Genomic DNA, 25659 nt, shown 5'->3' with positions numbered 1-25659 from the left:
CTCTTGAAAGAACACTACATCACAATGATTAACAATCAACAGCCCAAATTCAGTTCCTATTACTTGTTGACTTTATGATTGTATTTGCCCATGTACTGTAATAAGCAGTCTTTTGGTTAGGTTTGTGCTATAGAAATATCATATGCCTGCATACCTACATACAATACTCATAAACATAAATGAAAAACAAGACAACCAATAGCAATAAGTATCAGAACATTTTGCATGAATTGAGACTGTAACCACCCTTCTGCCTTCTCTTCAGCCAGGTGTTACATAACCCTTTGTTATATCATGCATGTTGACCGGCTTTGACCCAGTAAATGCCCTTTCCTCCTTTTAGAGCCTCCATTTGGATCGTGCTATACACTGTAAAGTGACAATGGGAACTTCTCTATCATTCTCTTCATCCTTCTGCCCTCTTTTCAATTACCAAAAGACCACTAAAATAGTAAACTGCCATTCATGGGATGTACATTCTGAGCTTCACTCTTGAGGGTTTGTGTCCAGGGCCATGTTTTCCAACAGGTGCAAATGCCAAGCCCGTGCTAATTCCCTCATTTCCATCTGGGAAGGAATGCAAAGCAAATGAAGCAACTGCTTTCAGGAAATAAAAGTTACAGAGAAAAACTGTGGGCACAGTACATATTATTAAATGGGAATAGGTTCTCCTCTCTTTCATTATTATGAATATATGCTGGAACCCTAAAGAGGGTGGATATTGCAAACATGCAACAAGCTTAGCCCCTGCACTTTCATTCACATAGTGTTATTGGACCACTTATGGGAATTCATAAATAGGAAAAACAGACTGCCTTGTACAGCTGTGATATAACTTGTATAAAACAATTAATTGTAAAGATTTATAAAGACTTGTACACAAAATGATGTGCCTACCCAACAGAGGTGTGAGAAGGAAAAGTATCTTCTTTTCTCCTTGTTACTTCCTCTTTCCAGTATGGTGCATTCTGCAGCGTACAGAGCAAGGAATATGCCTCTAAGGGATTGGTGTTATGCAGGAAGTTATCCCTCCCTGCACAAAAACAATCCTGCCAGTAATACATGCACTAATGCACAATGACACAAATATGACTGCATTGGTGCTAGGCAGCCACAAGTGTGCCAGTGCATAGGAGGAGCCCCATAATTTGGTAAATAAGTTGTTGTTCAGCTCTCTGCTGTCCACTCAACGCAGTGCAGCATCTTGCCTTGCTACGCTGCAGTGCATGAACTATTAGTAAAAATGTCTTATCAAGTCTTTACCATGGACAAAACCCTTAATGTCTGCAAATCCCTGAAGGGATTGCACTATGTACTCTCACAACCACATGGAGAGTGCCAGACAGGATGGCTAATCCCCCAGGGAACAAATTATCTTGAACTACTTGCTCTGAAGCTCACCTCAATAAGTACACTTCTTCTAGGTGAGGTCTTCCCTTTATTTCAGGAGGGTGAGCCAAAAGCAGGACCCAATCAGGTTCTTGTGCCCTATCCCATCTACATGCCCAGATGTTTTTTATTGAGTAATCAGAAATTTGAGACTCAATCAGGCTAGGGCTTAGGATATATTTGCTGTTTATACAATGAGCTATCCTTGGCTGGTATGATGTGTTCTCGAGGGAAGGTTGCTCTCCTCCGACCACTGATTAACAAAGTGACATGTGAACCCTTCTAAGGCAACATGATGGAATCCAGGAAGATGACAATGTGTGATCAAACATGTTGAGTCACCATTAATGAACAACCAACTATGTAGTTCAACCTTGGCACAAGGCAGCCCCTGTGCCCTGGGTGTGTCTGAGCGCATATTCCTGGTTCTCAGCCAGGTGTGTATTCACACAATCCTGACCCTGAAGTCTTTATACTCCAACTCTCTGTAGCTATACTGAGGGTGGAAATTGGAGTGTCACCACTCACTCTAGATTAAGAGACCCAATACTGTCAACCTGCAAGGCTGCTCTTCATATTCACTAAAGCAGAAAAGTGTTCCAGTTTAGGAAACCCAGGGAGACTTGTGTAAGTATTAATATATAGACCTCAAATGTTGTTCTGATCCCAATTCTCTATTCATTTCATATGTGAAGTAGCCAGTGGGGCATATGTGGATGTGATCCCCCATCAAAGTCTTATATAGTGTGACCACAGACTGGACTTAAAAGTCTGAATGATGCTACCCCACCTGAACCTGTCTGTGGTCTGCACCCAGAACTTGTAACATTTTAATATAGTTGCTTGGCAAAAGCAGAATTATAGGTGTGTTCATTTGGGAGGGACAGGGTTGTTATTCAGTTCTTCCACAGTCATATGTCTGGCCAGGGGAAATATGATAATGATTTTACTGTTAGGAACATCACATGTGGAGACACTCTACACTGCAGGGACACTCTGCCAAGATATAAAGCTCTATTTTTCACTTCAGGTCATGCCAGCAATGGCCTGTCCTAGTTATATTAATCAATACAGGCTAGGTGTATGAAAAATACTGGTCACAATTTGAAACCAGTAAAAAACTGTTTAAACTGACCTCTGTACTAACAGAATGCTTGTTAGAAATGGGGTCTTTGTTTGACAGTCAGGTTACCCCCTGTTCAAGCAAGGGCCCTCAGTCTAGTCAGGGTAAAAAGGAATCACCCTCAGCTTACCCCTGCTTACCCCCTTGGTAGCTTGGCAGAGCAGTAGGCTTAACTTCAGAGTGCTAGGTGTGAAGTATCTGTGCCAACACACACAGTAACTTAATGGAAACACTACAAAATGACACAACACAGGTTTAGAAAAATAGGAAATATTTATCTAAACAAAACAAGACCAAAATGACAAAAATCCACAATACACAAGTCAAGTTATAAATTAAAAAGCAAAAAGAGTATTTATGTTGTTTAAAACACACACTAACACTGTTAGCGTGAAAATGTACCTTTGGTGCGTCAAAGATAACCCTGCACGGGCGAGTGTGCGTCAAAAAGGGCTTGCGATGCGTCGATTCCACTCGGGACCTTGAGTCATTTCTCCTTTCGTCGGGTCGGGCGCGTCGTTCCTTCTCTCTGCAGGAGAGTGATGCGTCGATCTGGTCAGCACTCTCGGGTCCGGGCAGGCCTTACGATGTTTTTACGCACCCAGTGGTGTTTGCGTCGGAACTCCAGCCGCACAGTGATCCGAAAACCACGCAGCGCGGGTTGCATTCTCCCAGCCTCCGTCAGCGTTGCTGCGTGTCATTTCTCCAGCTCCATGCATCGATTCTTCGGTCACGTTTCCGGCGAGCGTCGATTTTTAGGCACGGAGCTGGCGGCGCATCGTTTCTTCAGCCGCAGATCGGAGTTGCGTCGATCTTTTCCCGCACAGAACTCTGTTCGTGGATTCCCTCCTTTTAGGCTGCCAGCTTCTCCTTTCAGGGTCCCAGGAACTGTATGGGCTCTACAGGGCAGAGTAGGAGTCTCTCCAGAGACTCCAGGTGCTGGCAGAGAGAAGTCTTTGCTGTCCCTGAGACTTCAAACAACAGGAGGCAAGCTCTAAATCAAGAGGCACACTAAGTCCAGTGTTTGCCCTATTACTCTGGCAGATGCAGCAACTGCAGGATAGCTCCACAAAGCACAGTCACAGGCAGGGCAGCTCTTCTTCCTCAGCTCTTCAGCTCTTTTCCAGACAGAGGTGCCTCTTGTTTCCAGAAGTGTTCTAAAGTCTGTGGTTTTTGGTGCCCTTCTTATACCCAATTTCTCCTTTGAAGTAGGCCCACTTCAAAGAAAAGTCTATTTTGAATGTGAAATCCTGCCTTGCCCAGACCAGGCCCCAGACACTCACCAGGGAGTTGTAGACTACATTGTGTGAGGGCAGGCACAACCCTTTCAGGTGTGAGTGACCACTCCTCCCCTCTCTCCTAGCACAGATGGCTCATCAGGAAATGCAGACTACACCCCAGCTCCCTTTGTGTCACTGTCTAGTGTGAGGTGCAACCAGCCCAACTGTCAAACTGACCCAGACAGGGAATCCACAAACAGGCAGAGTCGCAGAAATGGTATAAGCAAGAAAATGCTCACTTTCTAAAAGTGGCATTTTCAAACACAGTCTTAAAATCAATTTTACTAAAAGATGTATTTTTAAATTGTGAGCTCAGGGACCCCAAACTCCACATGTCCACCCGCTCCCAAAGGGAATCTACACTTTAATCAGAATTAAAGGTAGCACCCATGTTAACCTATGAGAGGGAAAGGCCTTGCAACAGCGAAAAACGGATTTAGCAATATTTCACTGTCAGGACATATAAAACACATTACTATATGTCCTACCTTAATCATATACTGCACCCTGCCCTTGAGGCCACATAGGGCCTACCTTAGGGGTGTCTTACATGTAAGAAAAGGGAAGGTTTAAGGCTGGCAAGTGGGTACACTTGCCAAGTCGAATTTACAGTTACAACTGCTCACACAGACACTGCAGTGACAGGTCTGAGACATGATTACAGAGCTACTTATGTGGGTGGCACAACCAGTGCTGCAGGCGCACTAGTATCATTTGATTTACAGGCCCTGGCCCCTCTAGTGAACTTTAATAGGGACTTACTAGTAAATCAAATATGCCAATCATGGATAAGCCAATTACATGCACATTTTGTAAAGGAGCACTTGCACTTTAGCACTGGTTAGCCGTGGTAAAGTGCCCAGAGTAACAAAAACAGTAAAATCAGAGTCCAGCACACATCAACAACCTGGGGAACAGAGGCAAAAAGTTAAGGGAGACCACGCCAAGGATGAAAAGTCTAACAATGCTTCATAAAATTGTAATTCAGAGCGGGCCATAATCTGACCTACCTCATGAATATTAAGAATGTAGGTTGCAAGTTGTGACTCCCTCTGACTGGTGGCCATCATAGGGATGGTGAACTGCTAGGGTCAGCCCACCACCAAGTCTATATTTGCCTTTTAATAAAGTGATGGTCAAAATGTAAATTACTCTGGCATAATTCATATAATTTTGGGAATTGCACATTATGCTTGTAATGAAAAATTCCCAAATTTACACCATTACACTACTGTCTGTAATTACATGCCATTCACAGTAAAAATGTACAGTGAACACATCATTAAAGTTAAAACATAAGAACAACGCGATGTGAGCGCCTTTTGGTTGTGGTGGCTTTGTTTTTTGCCTTATTTATTAGCACAATCAATCAATCAGAACATTTATAGAGCGCGCTAGTCACCCGAGAGGGTCTCAAGGTGCTGGAGGGGGGGGGAGTTACTACTGCTCGAAAAGCCATTGAGGAGTTTCCTGAAGGCAAGATGGTAATGGGTAGTTCTTAGGTGTGCGGGGAAGGAGTTCCATGCTTTAGCTGCCAGGCAGGAGAATGATCTTCCTCCGGCGGTGGTTCTGCGGATCCGTGGGACAGTGGCGAGGGCGAGGCTGGCTGAGCGAAGCTGACAGGTGGGCGTGAAGAACGAGAGGCGGCTGTTGAGGTATTCGGGGCCCATGTTGTGGAGTGCTTTGTGTGTATGGGTGAGGAGCCTGAAGGTGATCCTCTTGTTGATGGGGAGCCAGTGCAGGTGTTTCAGGTGGGCGGATATGTGGCTGTGGCGAGGGATGTCGATGATGAGGCGTGCGGAGGCGTTCTGTATGCGTTGTAGACGTTTTTAAAGCTTTGCGGTGGTCCCTGCGTATAGGGTGTTTCCGTAGTCCAGACGGCTTGTGACGAGGGCATGGGTGACTGACTTTCTGGTTTCGGTGGGGATCCATCGGAAGATTTTTCGGAGCATGCGTAGGGTGTTGAAGCATTCTGACGAGACGTCATTGACTTGCTTGGTCATTGTGAGAAGGGGTTCCAGAATGAATCTGAGGTTGCATGCGTGATCCGAGGGGTTTGGTGCGGTGCCCAGCGCCGTGGGCCACCAGGAGTCGTCCCAGGCGGATGGGGATTGTCCAAGGATGAGGACCTCCGTCTTGTCTGAGTTCAGTTTTAGGCGGCTGAGCTTCATCCAATCCGCGACGTCTTTCATTCCTTCCTGTAGATTGGTTTTGGCAGTGGTTGGGTCTTTGGTGAGGGAGAGTATCAGCTGGGTGTCGTCGGCATAGGAGATGATGTTGATGTTGTGAATCTGTGCGATGGCGGCGAGAGGCCTCATGTAGATATTGAAGAGGGTGGGGCTGAGCGAGGATCCTTGGTGTATGCCGCAGATGATCTCTGTGGGTTCTGAGCGGAAGGGAAGGAGGTGGACTCTCTGGGTTCTGTCAGAGAGGAACAAGATGATCCATTCTAGGGCCTGTACTAGGATTCCAGTGGTGAGGAGGCGGGTTATTAAGGTGCGATAGCACACGGTGTCGAAGGCAGCCGAGAGGTCCAGGAGGATGAGGGCGGTTGTTTCTCCGTTGTCCATCAAAGTCCTGATGTCGTAGGTGACTGCGATGAGGGCGGTTTCTGTGCTGTGGTTGGCTCGGAATCCAGATTGGGAGGGGTCGAGCGAGTTGTTAGCCTCGAGAAAAGCAGTCAGCTGCTTATTGACGGTCTTCTCGATGACCTTGGCCGGGAAGGGGAGGAGAGAGATGGGGCAGAAGTTCTTCAGGTCATTTGGGTCAGCCGTGGGTTTTTTCAGGAGGGCGTTGACTTCCGCGTGTTTCCAGCTCTCAGGGAAGGTGGCTGATGCGAACGAGCTGTTGATTACGTTCCGGAGATGGGGGGCGATGACGGAGTCGGCTTTGTTGAAGATGTGCTGGGGGCAAGGGTCCGATGGGGAGCTGGAGTGGATGGTGTTTATGATGCTTCTGGTCTCTTCTGAGGTGATAGGGGTCCAGTACCTGAGTGTAGTGGTGGAGGCTGCAGGTTCGGAGGTAGGGGGCGGGGTCTGGGGTCCGAATCTGTCGTGTAGATCTGCGATCTTTCGGTGGAAGAACGTAGCGAGGGAGTTGCAGAGTTCTTGTGAGGGTGTGATGTCTTTGGAGCTGGCGCTGGGGGGAAGAGCTCTTTGACGATGTTGAAGATTTCCTTGCTGTTGTGGGTGTTGTTGTCTAGTCGCTCTTTGAATGAAGTCCTTTTGGTGGAGCGGATCAGCTGGTGGTGTTCACGGGTGGCGGTCTTGAGGGCTGTCATGTTTTCTGTGGTTCGTTCTCTGCGCCAGATTTTTTCGAGGGTTCGGCAGGATTTCTTAGATTCTTTGAGGGCGTCCGTGAACCATGGGGGTTTCCTGGTGGGGCTCAAAACACATCCTTGCATCAAAAATTTAAATGAGAATATATTTTGTGCTAAAATATACCGCAACATAACAGATTGGCATTTTGCATAATTGCATTTAATGTCACATCATTTAGCTGGAATTTCACGTAATTACACAAAAGCAAATTGTACAATATTCACACACTCCAATTTGAGAGTTGGCAGTGGCCCCCCGGACCCCTGCCTCTTTCACATAGAGTAAGGGGACTCCAAAGGACCCCCTCTATTTTGTGAATGGCTTACCATCCCAACTTGGGAGTCAATTATTCTTGCTATTGGATTTTAGTTAAAAAACATTGATACATGTCATACGAATTCGGACAGGCCCCTTCCAAATACCAAACTTGTATGGGGTTTCACTCAGAATGCGTTTTAAGAGTCGGTAAAATGTTTAACAACTGTAAAAATGCTTTGTCCATCTGGCCCCTCCTTCTTCCTGATGGACTGCAGCTCATCAAGTGGGCCAAAGGAGTTACATGACGAAGCATGTATGCATGAAGCAAGTTACCGAAATGTCTTTGAACCTTTGGGTGTCGAGAGTTTTGGCTTCACGGGCACTCACTTCTAGAATCAGTGAACCTAAAGGGCTTCATTCTTATAACGGTCCTCGGCAGATAAATTGCTGCTTTTTGTTTCACCCAACAAGTGTTGCCATGCACTGTGAACACTCTTAGGCCAGAACAGCCAATCAATTTATGCTGCATTTATTTCACTCACATCCACCTTCGTTCATTAAACGCATCTTTTCACAGCACTACAAAAAGAACTGTTCTACTGCTCGAGGCAGGGGAAGGAAGGCTTCCTTCCTGTCCTCAGCTCACCAGCCCTAATTAGCCTGTCTTCCTTACTACTCAGTGTCAGCTGGGCGAGAGCCCGCTACGCCTCCCCAGAGGGTGTTTTGCTTTCAGCATAATTCCTCTGGCCAAAGGATCAGGCAAGCAGCTGTTTTCACAGCCTACTGTATTGCTGGGTCCGCTTCTCAGCGTGTTCCGGGATCCCTTGCCAGGAGAGCAGCTCCTGAATGAGGCATCAGGCAGCCCTTGCACGCTGCGCTGTTACCAGCCCAAGAGCCCCCGCTATTATCGTGCAATGTTGTCAGGGTCTGTAGCTCCAACTACAAGAGAGAGCCACGCTGATCTTCCGCCAACTGCAATTATGGCCGGATTTTTGGACTGTTAGATTATTTCGAGAGCAGAGGTGAGACTGTGCCATGATTACAAAGATTTGTTTCACAAACTCAAAACATTAAATTGTCTTTAGCCGTTTACCCCCCTCGCAATCCATACATTTTCCCCTCTTTGAGAGTCTTTGCTGTTAGAATGTCTTTATCGTTCATGCTTCTTGACCGGGATGACCTGAGAGATTAATGTATCTCACTTCCATCTGTGACCCTTCCTCTGCGTTTGAGACAAAGAGACCAAACGCGCAGACACTTCCTGGTAACAACAATGCGACCAGTGTTTGTAGTGGCTCCACTTAAAATCAGGCGAATATTTTAAGAACCGGCTCATTCAGGCTGACTGAGCGCGTTGCAGGATTAGCTGCGCTGTCGCTTCTAGCCATAGAGGCGTGCTTGATTCTTATCAACCGTTTTTTGGGTCGACTCTAACCAAGCCCAGCCGCAAGAAGGAAAATGAGCCAGGGACTCCAAAAAGCGTTCAGCTATGCCAACATAATCCTGCATTGTGTGTCGGCATGAGGTTCAAAGAGCTGAAAACACTTCAACAGTTGGTCAATGAAATACTCAAAGTAAATTACGAATTAATTGTCCAAGCTATCCGAAGTCCAAGACCAGGGGAGAATGATGACAACGTTTTTTTTATGTTAGCCCCATATGAAATTTGCATCACACGTGATAACAACATAAATTGATCCGAGAAACAGCTGTCAGACCGAGAAAGCCAGTCCTCGTGCACAAGGTATTGGCTCTGTTTGAATGCGCCCTCGAGACTGTCCTCAGTGTCTGCTTTACTTTCCTTCAGTTATGTGGAGGCCTGACACTGCGCACTAAAGCACACTTCATCACCACACGATCAAGTTGAGCAATTGCTAGCGTGGCCCACCCGAGTGCCTCGACACAGCCCGAGCCAGTCAATGTCCTACATAGAGTAATAGGAAGCTTGAGTGGGCCCAGGTCCGGGTGCTTGTCATTCTTCATGCACATGCAGCTGGTGCTGTTAGTGCTAGTGACAGCCAGCCTAACATGGACTTGCGCACACCTCAGTCGGTGGTACTGTTGTCAGGTGACAGGAGGGATTGAGCAGCCTGACATGTAGTACATGCTGGTGGCAGCTCCAGCTACCGAGAGTACCTGACTCCCGGTCCTGTCAGGCCATGGTTCACCTGATTTGTGTTGCAGTGACTTGCATCGTGGCAGACTGTCATCTGCCAAATCACAAAAACAGGCCGGAGGGAATTTTACAGACCTGCAGGAGTTCATTTCCCAGTATACCACTATGAAACACTACAAAAGTCCTGGGTCTATAGTAAAGAGCAAAAAGAAAGACAAGCATTTGCAATGCACTGGGGTCTCGCATTTCTCCGAGTTACAGCTATTAGCAGTTGTAAACTCCCAACCGGATTTTTCTTTCCACATTGAAAGTAAAAAAAAGCGTGATCGCGCTGCTACAGTTCACTCGTAATGAAACCTATCGGCAAAAGTCCAATTATCTACGTAACCGGCAAAAGTCCAATTAACTATGTAACAAGATCGATGTTATGCAAAGCGCTTGACTTCTGCCAAGCGAGATCGCGCTGCAAACAAAAGATAAAAAGTAGTCCACAAACCGGACGGGAAACAGCGAGCCTCGCATGTTTTCAGTACTTGGTCACTGCTCTCGAGGAGGGCCAACCACCGGAAAAGGCATGACGTATGCGTGCCTTCAACTAATGAAAGCAAGCAGATTTCAACAGGCAAGCCCACAAACCAATGAAATACAACTGACGTGACGTGAACAGGGCTCTGAGCCCTTTTCTAACTCCTAAAGCGTCTCGCAAGCGAAACGCATGCGCAAGCGCATGCGACGCAGGCTCGACCCTAAAAAAGGGAAAGGAGAAAGGCTTAGCTGTAGAGGAGTATTCCTTTTAAAGGACGATTTTCCTCACCCACCAAAGGTGGCATGCGTCATCATTGGGAACCTCCTCAAAACGTGATGCCTTCTTGTATGCAGCAGAAAGAGACAAAATGCAGGCTTGTCATGGGGGGCTGGGGGTAGGGTGGGTGATCAAGAGATGTGAGTAATAGAGAGACTGTGCATGGCCCTATTATTAACACATATGCATTTTAAATGTTGTCTTTTATACAGCACCTACGTTTTTATGTACCACACATCCTGAGATGATTTTTTTCTAGGTGGTACCAGTTTCATCAAAATAAAGCATGCTTAAATAAAGTGGATTACATGGGATTATAATTTGGGCAAGTAAGGAAACTGGGATTTAAACTGAAATTTCCTGGCTACACATTGTTCAAGTAACCTACTGGAAGTATATATCTCAGTCCCTTCTACCCCAGAAGACAATGGTTTGTGTTTAATTTTTCCATGTGCTAAATTAAGGTGCAATGTTCAATAAATTAAAAGTATAATTTATTTAATAAATCTGACACATTAAGGGGCCTATTACGACATTTACGTTCGAACCGCCGTGGTTGCGGTGGTCCGACTGCGACATTACAAGTTTGGCAGGTAGACCCACCAACCTACTGCCATCCCCGCCAGGATCGAAGATACCGATGGGTGCAGGTTGTAATCAGCCAGGGCAGCGCTGAACACAGCACTGCCCTGCTGATTACAACCTTGTTCTCTGCCAGCCTGTTCATGGCTGTACCACCGCCATGAAAAAGCTGGCAGAGAACGTATGCAGGGAGTCACAAGGGGGGGCCCTGCCCTGCCTATGCCTGTGGCATGGGCAGTGGAGGGGCCCACTTGCCCACCAACCTAGAAATGCACGCTGTCTGTTGTGCAGACAGTGTGCATTTCGAGGGTGTTGGTGCCCCTGCATGCAGCAGCATTGCCACCGGCTCTATTATGAGTCTGCAACAATGCTGCGGCCACTTTCCCTTTGGGCTGACAAGCCGCTGGTCATCCCAGGAGGAAAGTCTTAATGGGGCCGGAGGAGAGGTCGCCAGAATGGTGGCGACCACTCCATCAGGAGTTTGGCGGACAGGTGTTCCCATCCGTCAAACTCTTAATACGGCCCAAAATGTCAACAATTCTTGAGAAAAGACCAAATTTAAGCATAAGGGAAAGCAGGAGGTTATTAACAAACAGCAAATAGATAGTTGTTCAGCATCTCAGTTACAACAATTATACTGATTAACTAAACAAAGAAGAATTTGACTTTCCTTATCTCTTCGGTGAAACATGTGTGAATTATATCTTAGCTCAGCTACAAATACACAGAGCAGAAAAGCATCTTTTTATGTTTTGTATGCTCAGTTGTCATGCTTCTAGAGAGTTGCTTCTTTTAAAACTCGAGTACGCAGTGAAATATGCAGTGACTGGGGTGCTTAGCTATTCTGTTAGTATGTGCAAATTGTCATGGGAGTAAACACATTTTTTCTACTACACAGTGTGCTTCTTGTCCCTACATTTTTTTATGGATTGTGGGAAGGGACATATTTCACAGAGCAATGCAATTCTAAGATCACAATGCAATTCTAAAACGGATATGCTGTTGGTTGGATGTTTGCAAGTGCCACATATCTGTGAATTTAAGAATGTGATATTTTATTACGATCTACAGTGTCACTTTAACCAGGCTAAACGTGAAGTATTCAGTGAGTGTTCGATTAGCAATTCCAATAGGTCTGTCTTAATGTGCAGCACCCTGCACTCAAAAAAGCACATCACACACCCTACATTCGGATGAGCTTGCCTCTCTCCATGCGCTTATATGGGCACATTGATCACCATGCAATCACAAGAACACACCACTGCCCTGCAATGACACAGACCACCACTCACCCTGAACTATCACAAGCACACTGCTGGTCTTTCAATCACATAGACACTCTCCTTGTAATATTCACATGGGCACAGCACTCCCCTTCGACTCACACAGGCACGCAGCTCTCATAGTAGTTAGACAGGCACCCCCTCCCACTACACGCACAAAGACACCCAATTAATCCTGCATCAATATGGGAAGACTGCTCACCTTGAGCTCACAGCCACACCGCTTACTCTGAATTTACATGGGCAAGTGCACTCATGTAGGCACGGCACGGTCCATGGCCTTACATACCACTCATCCTGCACACTCACACACATACCACTCACCATGCACTCACACAGGCACACCATTCTCTCTGCAGTCTCAATGGAATGCCACTCACCATGCAATCAAAAGGAGCACCACTCACAATACAGTCCCAGAGGATCACCCCTTATGCAACACTCACACAGCTGCATCCATGCACTCATACAGGAACATTGCTCACCCCGCACTCAAAGCTTTTCTCTCCTCATTCAGCACTCGCACAGGAATACCTCTCACCATGTACTCACATGTGCACGTCATGAACCCTTCACTCGGAAAAACACACTGTTTACCATGTACTCATAAGGGGCACACTGCCTACCATACTCTCATATGGGCAAAGCAGGTACCACACTGTCATGTGGACATACAACATTTCGTGCACTCACACAGGCACACCGGGGACCCCACACTTACAGGTACTGCGTTTACCCTGTAGTTATACAAGCACATCACTCACAATGTGTTCATACAGACACAACAATAATTGTTTTCTCACATTCTCACATGGGTACACTTCTCACCCAATGCCCTCAAGGGCATAACTGTTATCCTACACTCATATAAACACAGCCTCTTGTTGCATTCACACAGACACACTTTTCACCCTCCAATCAAAGGGCCAAAACACTCATCCTGAACTCACCTAGGTAGACTGCTTACAGTGCACTCGCACAAGCATACCTCTCACCCTGCATTCACACTTGCACACCTCCCATCCTGCACCAGTGGAGACCGACAACTGCACTCGGACCGACATACCGCTCACCTTGCATTCACATAGGCATACCTTTGACCCTCACACTCATAAAGGCACACACCTCCCTTAGCACTCACACAGGTACATCCCTCCTTCTACGCTCACTTATCCTGCCAATGACAGAGGTATACTGCTCCTCCACTAGCACTCTCACATCGCTCATCCTGCACTTACACATCACTCTTCCTCAATCACTTGGCACAAGCCCCATCATGCACTTGAGCACCATTCACTCTCCACTCATACACCACTTGTCCTGCACTCACATGGACAATATAGACTCACCCCTGCACGTACACAGGTACACTGCTCACCTGTAGGCACCTAGGTGAACTACTCACCCTGCACTCATCTGCACTCATGCAACCAGGCACACCTTAACCTACACTCATATAGACCCAGCCACACACTGACACAGGTACACCATTCAAGCTGAAACCCACACAAGAACACCATTCACCCTCCCTTTACATAGGCAAACCACTCACCCCACACAGCCAGGCCACTCGCCCTACACTCACAAAGGCACAAATCCCATGCTGCATTTATAGACACCCACAGGGATAACTCAGACAAGCAAACCACTTACCCTACTCTCACATACCTCTCAGCCTGCACTCACACACCACTTACCCTGTACTCACATCAGTATAGCTCTCTCCATGGACTAAAATAGACCACCCTTGAATTCACACAGGCACTTTGGTCACGTTTCACTCACAGGCACAACACTCACCTACACCTACATGTCCATTCTGCACTCACAAACTACTCACTCTACACTCACACAACTATAGTTTCTACCCTGCACTTATAAAGGGACTTTCCTGCGCTAAGACTGGCACACCGTTCACTCTGCACTCACACACTGCTCACCCTGTATTCACACACTGCTCATCATGCTTTCCCATACCACTCACTCTGCAATTACACACATCACTCACAGTGCACTTGCATACTACTCACACACTACTTAATCTGCACTTACATATCTTTCACACTGCACTTAAACACTGCTCACTTTAGAACTGACACAGATATAAAGGCAGACTTTTGGTACATCCTTAGGCATATTCGTACCATGTATCAGAACCAGATAAGGAGAGGTGAGCTATTGCTTTGATTACTTTGGAGATTTAATGACAGTGACACCGAAGCCTCAAGGGCGACTGCTGCAGGATGTGTTACTCCAACTGTTACTTCAGTCAGTGTGCATTGATACCATAGAAGATCAGGCCTGTAACTGCACGCTACCTCTGGCAGCAGCCTGTGAAAATAGATGACTCCAGATATAGGTCAGCATAACATTAGGATGGGGGTTGACCCAAAACACCGCTCCCGATGATAGACTTATGGGCAAGCCTTAGAGAGCTCCCACAGCACCCGGCCTCCTGTCTCAGTCTCCAAGGCTGCCTGCACCTCAGAAACTCAAGTACTATTGCAGTCAGCAACTGTCTGGGCCTGCACAGCCAGCCCAGGCTACACTCCATTTATCATCTGATCAGCCTTTACGGCGTCACCGTGACCAGGATTTGACCATCACTTACTTTAATAACTCAAGTCCATCCTGGCTTTGAGCAGTGCCTGCGCCACCCTGACTGCCATGAGCCCTCCCTTGGCACACGTAAAGTGTGAAGGGCTGCAGTGGCTGCCAGGGCAGGTGGACGGACTTCACTCTCTGCAGTAAGGTGAGGGGACCCAATAGTAGCATACCCAATACTACCATAACATTATGGAATGTTTCCTTTGCATGTTTCAACTTCATCACATTACATCATGGCTGCCATGTTGGTGGAGGAGAAACATTCCACCAGCCAGAAGACGTGCAGTACACACACTCTTTCATGGAAACACCCTCCAGCTCAATCGAATACTGTACTCAAAGTAGCCTTCATGTTGTTGGAGCCAAAGCCTACCTCTTAGTTGCTACTTGAAGATCTTTTTCTGTATATAACATACGGTCTGGTGACAGCTGTGCTGTCAACCCAGACCTAAAAAAACAGGTTTCTGAGATAAACGATGGAGTAGCACATGTAATAGTTAGACTTGGAGAGTATCCTAGTTACAATGTTAAAAATCGAAATATTCTAAAGAATAGTCTCTTTTCTTTACTCTCCTAAAATACACTAATATAGAAAAATAGATGGCAAATCCAAGTAATAACAAAACAAAAACTTTGAAATTCAAAACATTTGCATCGGGCAGAGGAACACATCAAGTGTATGATTTTATGAAACAAGGATGACTTCAAAGGTATTATTCATGCTTTTCAATATGATGGACACTTGCATAGTCATTGCAGTGCAGATATACTATACCTGAGAAACTTGTGCAGGTACTGACGGCTGCACGCAGACCAGGAGAAGACACCATTATGTCCCGCAAGTGTAGGGGACATGATGTTACCTTCAGACTTCTTACACAGGTTTCCCTCTCCATCATGGACCATGCCAAAACTTAAAAAAACAAAAGGTAGAAACATATTAGAAAATATTGATACAAATGGAACAAATACTTCGTCAAAACATAATGTTTCAAAGAAAGCTCATCATCGTGCTTCTTTTGCCTTAATTTGCCCTTGGTCTATAGTGAGATGCACCTAACCCAATTGACAGTGGCGATTTAAGCATAAGCATAATTCGACCCATGCTGACATCTTTACTGATAGGATTGGCTGAGAAATTAACATTGAATTTTGTGACAAACTTCATCTGATATGCTTTTTTCTGGCTCACCAAGACAAGTACATTAAAGAAGTTCAACGTGGAGCGCACATTGGTGGTGCGAGCAAAGGTATAATTTTTCCAAAAAAACAGAACACAAGAATGAAACATGTTATTACCTCAATACATAAGCACCATCCCATTTCTAAAAAATGACATTCAACACCCTCTATGCTAATGTCATCTGGAGAGGTTCTAACAAATATGGATCATTTAGACAATAGGGCTTCCTTCTAATGAAAAGACTAGGGATCACAAAATAAGGCATCAGAAGAGACCTTGACAAACGTTACAAGTCACAGAGAACAGGAAGAAGGTCACCAACAGCAAAGTAATCGTAACAGTGGAAATAATCTGCTGCACATTAGATTGACTGTGCTCCGCGAGTCTGTGGGGAGAAGATGTGAGCAGAAGGGAAACATGAGTGATAAGTGACAGATGGCATCCATGTTGTTTAAAATGACGTTTTGCACAAAAAATATGCCATAACTAAAACACATTAATAAATTCACTTCTATATATTACATTAAACTTTTTTTTTATTGCAACTATAGGAATCCAGTCTGTTTATGCAGGAATATGTTTAAAATTGCATTTCACAAATTATTATTAGTGCACAAAAAATATACACTTGAAACATTCCTGCAGAAACAAACCTGACCCTTGGTTCTGGGTGTTCATCAACTTAAGGACATTTTGAGAAAATGGTGTCTAAAGGTGTTATTTTGGTCCAATATCCTTAAATATATAAAACAAATCGTTGGAGTTACTATTCATTCAGAAAATACAACTTTCCATTTGCTGTTGTTTCTGCAGCATCTAATTTCACATCAACTTTTTACTTCCTTTCACTTTTCATCACATCACTTTCACAAGTACATTGTCTGTCATTTGTTATGGCTGACAATCTCCCTGGTCTCCCTGGAAAGTGTATGGTGGTGGAATAAAAAAGAAACAAATCTTGTAATCTCATGAAGAACAGCAAAGGTAAGCAGCTATTGTAGGCCCAGGCAGCAATACTGTTGCTCAAACTCACAGGTTCAGGCAGGTTACACAAATCATGTAGCCTCTGAGAGCAGTGGTGAATATCACTCAAATAATGTATATATATGTGTGTGTGTATATATATATATATATATATATATATATATATATATATATACGGTCGCCAATAGGCAGTTATAGTCAGGACCGTTTTTACCATAGACAAATAGTTTTTTGTTTTGCCAATAACTTCACAAAAGTTTCAAAACTTTGGTCATTTCAGCTGCTTTCTAGAAAGTTTTGGTGTGATCTGTCAAGCAGGGAGAAAAAGGGGGGCCCCAAAACACTTTTCCCCCATTCTCTGTCAATATAATTTTTTTAAATTTTGAACATGACTACAGCCCGAACCACTGAACGGAACTACACAAAAGTTGGCAGAAAGTTAGATCTTGGTCCCAAAAGCATTCTTTTGATTGTGGATAGTTTTGTGGATATTAGAGTTTTAAAAATATAGATATGTGGGCACGCGGATACTCTGTGGATCTGACTGGCCCTGTGCTGACATCTGATTGGCTGTCAACACTTCAACAAGGACGTGTTGGCAGCCATCTTGGAGTCCTAAAAAAAAAAGTTTAAAAAAAAGGGTTCAGGGTAGAGTCACCCTGACCCCTTAGCTCTTGTGCTGGTGTCCCTGACGGAGCCCGTAAGGGCTTAAAAACATTTTTTTTAAAGCATTGTTAAAATAAGCGGATGGATCAGTAGATTTATCCAATGGAAAGAAAATAGGTGTTTTCCCTCCTTTTTTATGAAAACCCCAGGTAGGCCAGGTCCTGGAGCACTAGAGGCTTTAGAAAAAGGGGGACACATGACTTCCCTCCTAAGTCTTCTATAAGTCCAGGGGACTACCGCCTCACTGAAGTACTCACAAAGTAAAATGAGGGGGGGGACACGTGGCCCCGTCCCCAGTGGCCGCTACCTCCCCAGGGAAAAATATTGTTTTCATGTGGGGGAGGCCATATGGCCTCCCCCTGCAGCCCCAGGTACCGCCACCTCGCCAGGCCAGATTTTCTAAATCTAATGTGGGGGCCACCTGGCCATCCCACAGCCCTGGGGGAAAGCCACCTCCACAGGACTAATTTTGAAAAAAGATAGGGGATCCATTGCGGACCCCCAGGCCCTGGGGACCTCCACCTCCCTGGGGAAATTTAGAGTGGATGGGGGGGCGCACAAGTCCCCTAAAGGAGCCACTGATGGCCCTCAGGACCACCACCTACCAGGGCCAGCTCCTGCTATGTCCCGGGGTGCCCACCCCCGAGACATAGTTGTGTGCTCTGACTTGGCAGCAGCTTAGTCAGCTCCCATCAAGTCAGAGCAAACATTTCATTGTGAAAGCTTCCAAACAGGCATTAGATATAGGCAAGTAGTAGGTCCCTACCTATTCCCTATTACCACTTTATTTAAATTGTAATAGGTAGGGCATTTATATATTTGTTTTATATGTTTAAATGAGTTTATGGCCATGTACTGCGGTTGTTTCACAAACTTTTGTGAAATTCCACAAACGTATTGCAGTTACAGATTTCACTAATTTTAAATGCCTTATAAGTTATAGAATACGTACACTGCTTAACTGCAGTACCCAAAAAGCGTCATCTCTGCACCATAATGTATAATCCCGCAAATTTTCATGTACATCAGATTCAATAGTCCATGGAAAATGCAATGGTGGAAAAATTCACTTTGAGACCCACTTCTATCTTTGCACTCCCTTAAGGATTCACCACAAAAATGTACAACATCTTAAAATGTAGAAAATGCTACAGGTCTGAAAAGTTTTGTGGTAATTCATCAAATGGATGGAAAGTTATTAGGGAGCTAATTCCTATCTTGGGGAATACTAACTATAACTACAGAGTGGCAATCAGATTTAATGTGATTTATTTTTTTATTTATTGCATTTGTATTGTATTTGCTACCTGGTTTAGATAATTATGTGACCATAACTGTGTCTTTTAGTTGTTCATGAAGTAATTCCGAAACGTTATATATGCAGTCTAGTTTATTTTTGGGGTTTCCTGACTACTTTTAGTAGGCGTTTAATACATATGAAGCTCAAAGTGAAAGAACTGCAATTATTGGTATTATTAAAAAAATTGGGAATATTATTTTTTTCTTAGTGGCCAATTACCATGTCCTCCAAATGTAGTTTGTGTGGCTCCCTGCTAGAGCAATTTTTCATTTTGTTCCACAGGGGTGCATAAGAAAGATGCTTTTGTTTGGCTTGTTGTTCTGTACCTTGTGGGACACATTTTTCCACCTTTCACAATGGTAACAATGACTTGTTGAGGTTTTTTGCTTTAATATCTGGGGTAATTAGCAGTGCACGGCGAGGGTGGGAGTTATAGTTACCTTAAGTCATGAGTTATAGTTACTTGAAATAACTCTAACTATAACCAATGAATTTCTAAGGTTTTGTACGAATAATTTCAGAACCTAACTATAATGTCCTTCTAACCTTTGTTTTTTTCAGTGAATATATACATACATGTACACATGCATATATATTATATATGTATATATGTCAGAGAAAATGTCATGAGTGATTAAATATATGTGGTCATAACCAGTGCATGTCAGGGCTGCAATTTATAGTTAGCTCCACTAATCATATGAATTTTTGTGTTTTATTTTAGTTCAAATTGTTAATGTTGGCAATGAGATATTTACCTAATCATAAAATCACTTTAACATTTGTTTCTTTCAGTAAATTTCCAAGGTTTTTTTTGGGACAAAGCAGGTCTTTTTATCACACGTAACTATAAAATTACTTTGACTTAGATTTTTTTCAGTGAACTTCTATGTTTTTTAAACGTAAAGCAATATTTTATTACCGCATGTAAAGACAACACAACCGGAGGCAGCCAACGCTTCCCACAGGCAGCCAGCCCACACTGTGCATGGTTGTTTGTTGCATGCGGTTTGGGTACGAGGCCTTGCAGGCAGGCCTCGCATCCAACCCCCCACAGGCAGCATGCAGATGCAGCCGACCACGCACCACGCATGGCCTTTGGTCTCACATGGCATGGGTTTAACTGCAGGGCCTGTGTGTGCCTTTATCTTGCTGCAGGCTGCCATCCTTATGATGTGCAATCTTTGGCTATGCGAAGCAGGGGGCTGGCCAGAGGGCTTGGCCTGCCGCCAGGCCCCAAGGCCAAACCCCCAGCAGGCTTCGAACCCCACACTACACACAGCTTTTGGTGTGCGCAGCATAGGGTTGGCCTTCTGACCCTGGGAACCACATCCCATGGGCCAAAACATATATTTTAAATGGAGACAGCATGCAGCAGCCTCCTGACCTTTAATTGGCCCCCGAAACACCATCCACCAGGGATAGTTCGAATATAGAGGAAAGAAGGGTTGTGTGGCTACCCTCCCCACACCTTAAAAGGCCCCAGGGACCCTATCCCTCGGGCCAATACAATTAAACAGGAAGGAGATGGTGCGCCCCCCCTCCCGAGGCTTCAAATGCCCCAGGGACGACATCTGCTCAGGCCAAATACAATCAAAAATGGGAGGGGGCCAAGCAGCCCTTCTCTGCAAGCCTTTATAGGCCCTGGAGACCATATTCCCCAGGGCCTTGCCTTCGTTAAAAGTGGAGTGGCCTAACGAACCCCTCCTCGAGCCCTATTAGGTCCTGGGGACCCCATCCTCCAGAGCCAAGTATGATAAAAAAAGAGATAGGGGTCGCAGACCTGTCTATTATTTTTGAAAATGGGAGAGGGGGCCATGCAGCCCCCATCACCCAACCTACTTGGGTCCAGAGACCCCATCCCCAGGGCCTTTATTATTTAAAGGTGATTGGCCCGGTTCCCACCCAGGGCACAAAGCACAACATTGGGGGTTGCGGAGGGAACCCCAGAGCCCCCACGGCCCCAGCTGGCTCTCCGCATGCTGCAGGAGCCGGAATTTCTCCCACCTAGAGGGAGCAGCTATTTATGCTGCTCCCTCCGGGCAAGAGCCATCTGTTGTTTTGTTTCACTGCCATCTTCAGTGTGGGCAGGGAAACAGATCACAAGTCTACTCACTGCTAGCAGGAGCATTTTTAAAACTCCCACCGGCTGGGAGCAGACTGTGTTTGCTCCCATTTGGCGGGAGATTTAAAAATGCTCTCTCCAGACGGAAGCAAGCACATGTTTTCCTATTCACACTTGGATGGGCAGGGAAAGTACTGTGTCCTGGAGGTGGGCTCCCTGGGACACAGCAAGTGAGCCAGCCTCTGGGGGATGGGGTTCCTGAGGCCATTGGAAGCTCAGGGAGGAAGGCTACATGCCCTCCCTCCCTTTTGTGAAAATGATGGCCCTGGGGGATGGGGTCTCCAGGGCATTTTAAAACTCGGGGGGCACATGCTCTCCTCCCCTAAAAGACTTAATTGGGCCCCAGGGGATGGGATCCCTAAAGTTGAAAATGTCTTGGGGATGGGCAGTTGCGTCCCCCCACTCCCCTCAATAACTAATTTGGTCCCTGGGGAGGGGGTCCCCGGCCTGGAAACAGATTGGGAGGGTGCCACATGCCCCTCTCCCCTTAAATATACATTGCCCCGGGGAATGGGGTCCCGTTGGCCCTAATTGGGTAGGGGAGGGTGCCATTGACGACCTTGTCCCATATATAAATTATAGAACGGCGACTACCATTTTATTTTATTTATTTTTTGCTGTGATTCCGTGGGCCTTTTGTGGGATTGTAGCACATTTTGATGACTGTTTTTTATTTTGGCACCAAGGTGATCCCTCCGGGTCCCCCCATGAGGCCTTGGGAGGCAGGGTATCCCTACCCTTTCCCTTTTTATTATTTTTCTTTAAAAAAAGTTCAGGACAACGTCCTAAGTCCTCAAGTCTTGTAATGGCTGCCAGGAATGTTTCTCTCATGTTGGTGGCAGCCAATCACAGTGCTCATCCGAATCACCCCAAAGCTTTCCATGTACAAACTAGGCAAAAAGAGCACTTTTTTTGGAAAGTTTAATGGAGATTTGTCAAATGGTGCCAAAGTTATTAGCAACACAAAAAACATGTTTCCTTTGGAAATGCTGATAGATAGATAGATAGATAGATAGATAGATAGATAGATAGATAGATAGATAGATAGATAGATAGATAGATAGATAGATAGATAGATAGATATTGTGTACCAATACATGTTTGTCAGTTTATGAAATAACACATTTTGCTATTAAAGTAAAATTTCCTATAACAAACTCCCAGTTCCTAATTTTCATGAAAAAACTGCTTTATCTCCTGAATTAACTGTATTTCATTTTTAAATGCATGTTTTGGATCTTAACATATGTTTTCCATTTTGTCAAGTAATTATATGTCCAACTACCACATATTGATAAAGTCTGCCTTGCGTGCCCATGATTCAGAATTTCATGCTATGAACTCTAGCAATATTGACCAGGGTGTACACCATCATGCCTGTGAGGCACATAATATGCCTAAAATGACCACCATTTTCCCAGTGACAGCATTAAACTAGGGGTGGCACTATTCAAACACAATGCTTAGAAATATCACAACATACATGTGCACACACACACACACACAACACACAGAGAGCAGCAGCAGCATCCCAACCATTTGTTCAGTGATGTAACGAAATTTGAGGGGGCCCCCTGCAAAATACATTAAGGGGGCCCCCCAAGCATGGCCGCCTTTCGCACTGGTGGCACCTGGTGCTACAATCTTTTTTGGCACCCTGCCCCATGACCTTCGTCCCCATGATTTCCCTCACTACCTCCCTCCAACAGTGCCCCTCAACTCTCCATGGCCCCTCTCTGACATACATTTATTTTTATTTTTTGAAGCGCTACTCAGTTCACTCACAGTTTTGTAATCTTCATGGTACACGTTCTTTGCAACAGGCATATTATCCATCTGCGCTACTTTATGATGAGTAAAAATTGCTACTACACAAAATTCGGATCTCTCAACAGATCTATCAAAGCTGTCCTGACATTTTTATTGTGCTTGAAAACTGCTGGATGCACAAGCAAATTCAGTGCTTCTAAACCCATATGTTATTTTTAAACACAGAGCCCACACCAATGTCAGTGCACGCAGTGCCCTAAAGCGGGCCCTGCCCCATGCTCCAGACCCAGTCAGGAGCTCTCAGGCCAGGGGCCTGTGGACACTGCCTGAGGGCCTCCCTGGAGCTCCTCCTCCCATCACACCACAGAGGTTGCGGAGGCTATTCTTATGCCACTGTCAGAGGCTGCTCCTCCATTTGGATGGAGTAGCGTCACCCCCCAGCCAGCAGCGACAGATGCAAACCTTCACAAGAAAACAGTAATAAACAGTTTTATTATTATTTCCTTATAAAGGGACGGGGTGACGAGGAGTGAGGGGAATTGCTCAGCACTCCCCCTCAGAGCGCATGTGTGTTTGGCCGGCCGTCTCGGGCCAGCCAAACACACATGCGCAGTAGTCTCTCTCCAGCCCAGCTGCAAAGTTGCTGGGCTGGAGAGCACCTGCACATGCTCCCAGTCTGCCTGGGAGTGTCCTGGCTGGGAGCTCCCAGCCAATCCTGACGCTGCTTTGAGCAACAATATGATTGACCGCAGTGGCCGCAGGGCGGGCTGGGAGCCTGTGCCTGCCTGCAACGAAAGAAGAGAGGAGCGGCGTGACGAAGGAGGTAAGTGTTTTCTGTTTTTTTTTATTTAATTTTTATACCCACAGGACCCCCCCTCAGGCCCCCTCCCCACACCACACCACCCCTTTTGTGCGGTGCGAGCCGCAACTGCCCACTGCATTTGTTATACTTCACTTGTGATGGCCAAATGTAACTGTCCTACTAAGTCCTTCTCCTTGGTACTTCAATATGCTCTTCTCAGCTCCACATCCCACTGCAGTCCCTGCATCACATTAACAGCGTGTGAGATTCTCTCTTTTACCGGAATAGCATTATCAATCACTCTTTTAATGTGATGTGCGACCTACAATTAAATATTGGGTGTTGATGTACACCGGTTGCTGGAGAACTGCAGGCTATGATTTTAGGCCCCTCCTTTAATGGGCAGCTATGAATCAGTGCTCAAAACTCCCCAAACTGTGTGTGTCCGATGTGCTGGGCATTGACTACAGCCCATCAGAAAGGTGCAGTTCTTATTCTCTGTCATTCCTACAGCTGGTAGCGGTGGGTTAAAGGAAGCACTGTATTGCTCCAGACCAGTGGATTGACGAGGAAACAGAAGGGACAGCCCTCAAAACTCCTCAATACTGAAGGGCCCCTGCCTACAAAGTATAACCTTTCTCCAATTGCCAGAATGAGAATATTGTACTCAGGGACATAACATGTTCACTCTTACGAAGATTTATAGTTTCCACAGTAGAAGTGTAGATTCATAGTCAGAATCTGAACAAAATCAAATAGGTGGAACATGCAACTTCGTTGTTGAATCTGCAGACACCATGTACTTAACGCAGCCACAGCCTTAAAAAGACATATTTGTGAAACATGTTAGTATGGAGTGAATTTCGGTTATCATTGCCATGTGTGTCTCCAGTGTTAAATAAAAATATATGACTAATATACTTACGCCCTCATTTACGGAAGGTGGGTAGTGAAGAATGGTTTTAATGTTCAGTGGATTTCCATGCATTTAACAAAGTGGTGTTATTTAGAATAAAATGGTGCTACACATCACTACTGCAGCAACACCATTTCCCTCCATAAGAAATGCATAGCTGTGCGCACTAACAAATGCTGGAATTAACTCTGCGCCTTTAAATGCACAGGAAGTTGAAGAAACGTTGTTTATATCACATTTAATTGTAAATATGCTATAATGGCATGATTACCAGTAGCACTGATGCAAATACTGAATTGTGATAATACAGCAAATTATCACAAAAACTATAAATTAATGCTTTAGTGTAGTTTAAAAGGCTTTGTGCAATGTAGCAACCAAGTTATGACATTCAGTAGTTTTCTCCCTACCACTTACTCTCAATTTATTAGATCTTTTATTAGTATGCCTTGGAGATCCTTTTTAAGTCTCGCTTTTTTAAATAACACAATAAGTAGATTATATAATAAAGATACTTATCTACATGGTAAAGGATCTTACCTGTCCACTACTTCCCTGCATGGTAGAGGTGCTGTGCTATAAAGGTGGTGCTGTATAGGCTGTTCCCCCTCAGGCAGGAAATTTTCTTGCTTTCCTTATACACTCTCTTACCTTCACCCTAGTGCCCCTTAATGTTTTGAGGGCACTGTAAGATGTTTTATGCCCTTCTGTATGTTTGGTGGACACTTTCACCTCTTTGACAATTTGCCCCCCTCCACACCCTATACTTTAGGTCTTGCCTGAGATAGCACATGCTCTGTCAATTGCAAGACATCTTGTTTCCTTGTTGGATGCTTAAAGCCCACCCATTGCTTACTGCTGTTTGGCTTCATCTCTCTCATTTCCTTGCTGCTCTATGTGGTCAGTGAGTGCTGTCTTTGCTTCTAGTTTGTGTGTTTCTCCCTAGCCTGAAGTAGGGCTCAAGTACTGCTTCCCTTGACCAGTGTCTTTCCACTGCTCGTTGCTCTCAGAGGTTTTTCCCTTTTATCTACACCCCCTTCATCCTTCCCTTCTGCATTATTGCTTGCCCACCCTCTACCCACCTCAGTCATTGTTGCTTGTTTGGTCCTCCCCCACTCCTCTCCTATTACTGCTTGCCCTGTATGCCCGCCTT

The 25659-nt window shown here is 45.3% G+C and overlaps 1 protein-coding gene across 1 annotated transcript in view; it reads right to left on the bottom strand.

Annotated features, from left to right (window-relative positions):
• ADAMTS16 (ADAM metallopeptidase with thrombospondin type 1 motif 16) overlaps nt 1-25659 on the bottom strand; it is a 757015-nt gene that overhangs the window by 505416 nt on the left and 225940 nt on the right. Inside the window, exon 9 of the mRNA XM_069219698.1 lies at nt 15536-15673. Coding sequence (XP_069075799.1) covers nt 15536-15673 — 138 coding nt within the window. The remainder of the gene's footprint in view (nt 1-15535; nt 15674-25659) is intronic.

The sequence above is a fragment of the Pleurodeles waltl genome, chromosome 2_2 (assembly GCF_031143425.1).
Source record: "Pleurodeles waltl isolate 20211129_DDA chromosome 2_2, aPleWal1.hap1.20221129, whole genome shotgun sequence".
Taxonomy (NCBI): Eukaryota; Metazoa; Chordata; class Amphibia; order Caudata; family Salamandridae; genus Pleurodeles; species Pleurodeles waltl.
This window is presented reverse-complemented; position numbering and strand designations above follow the sequence as displayed.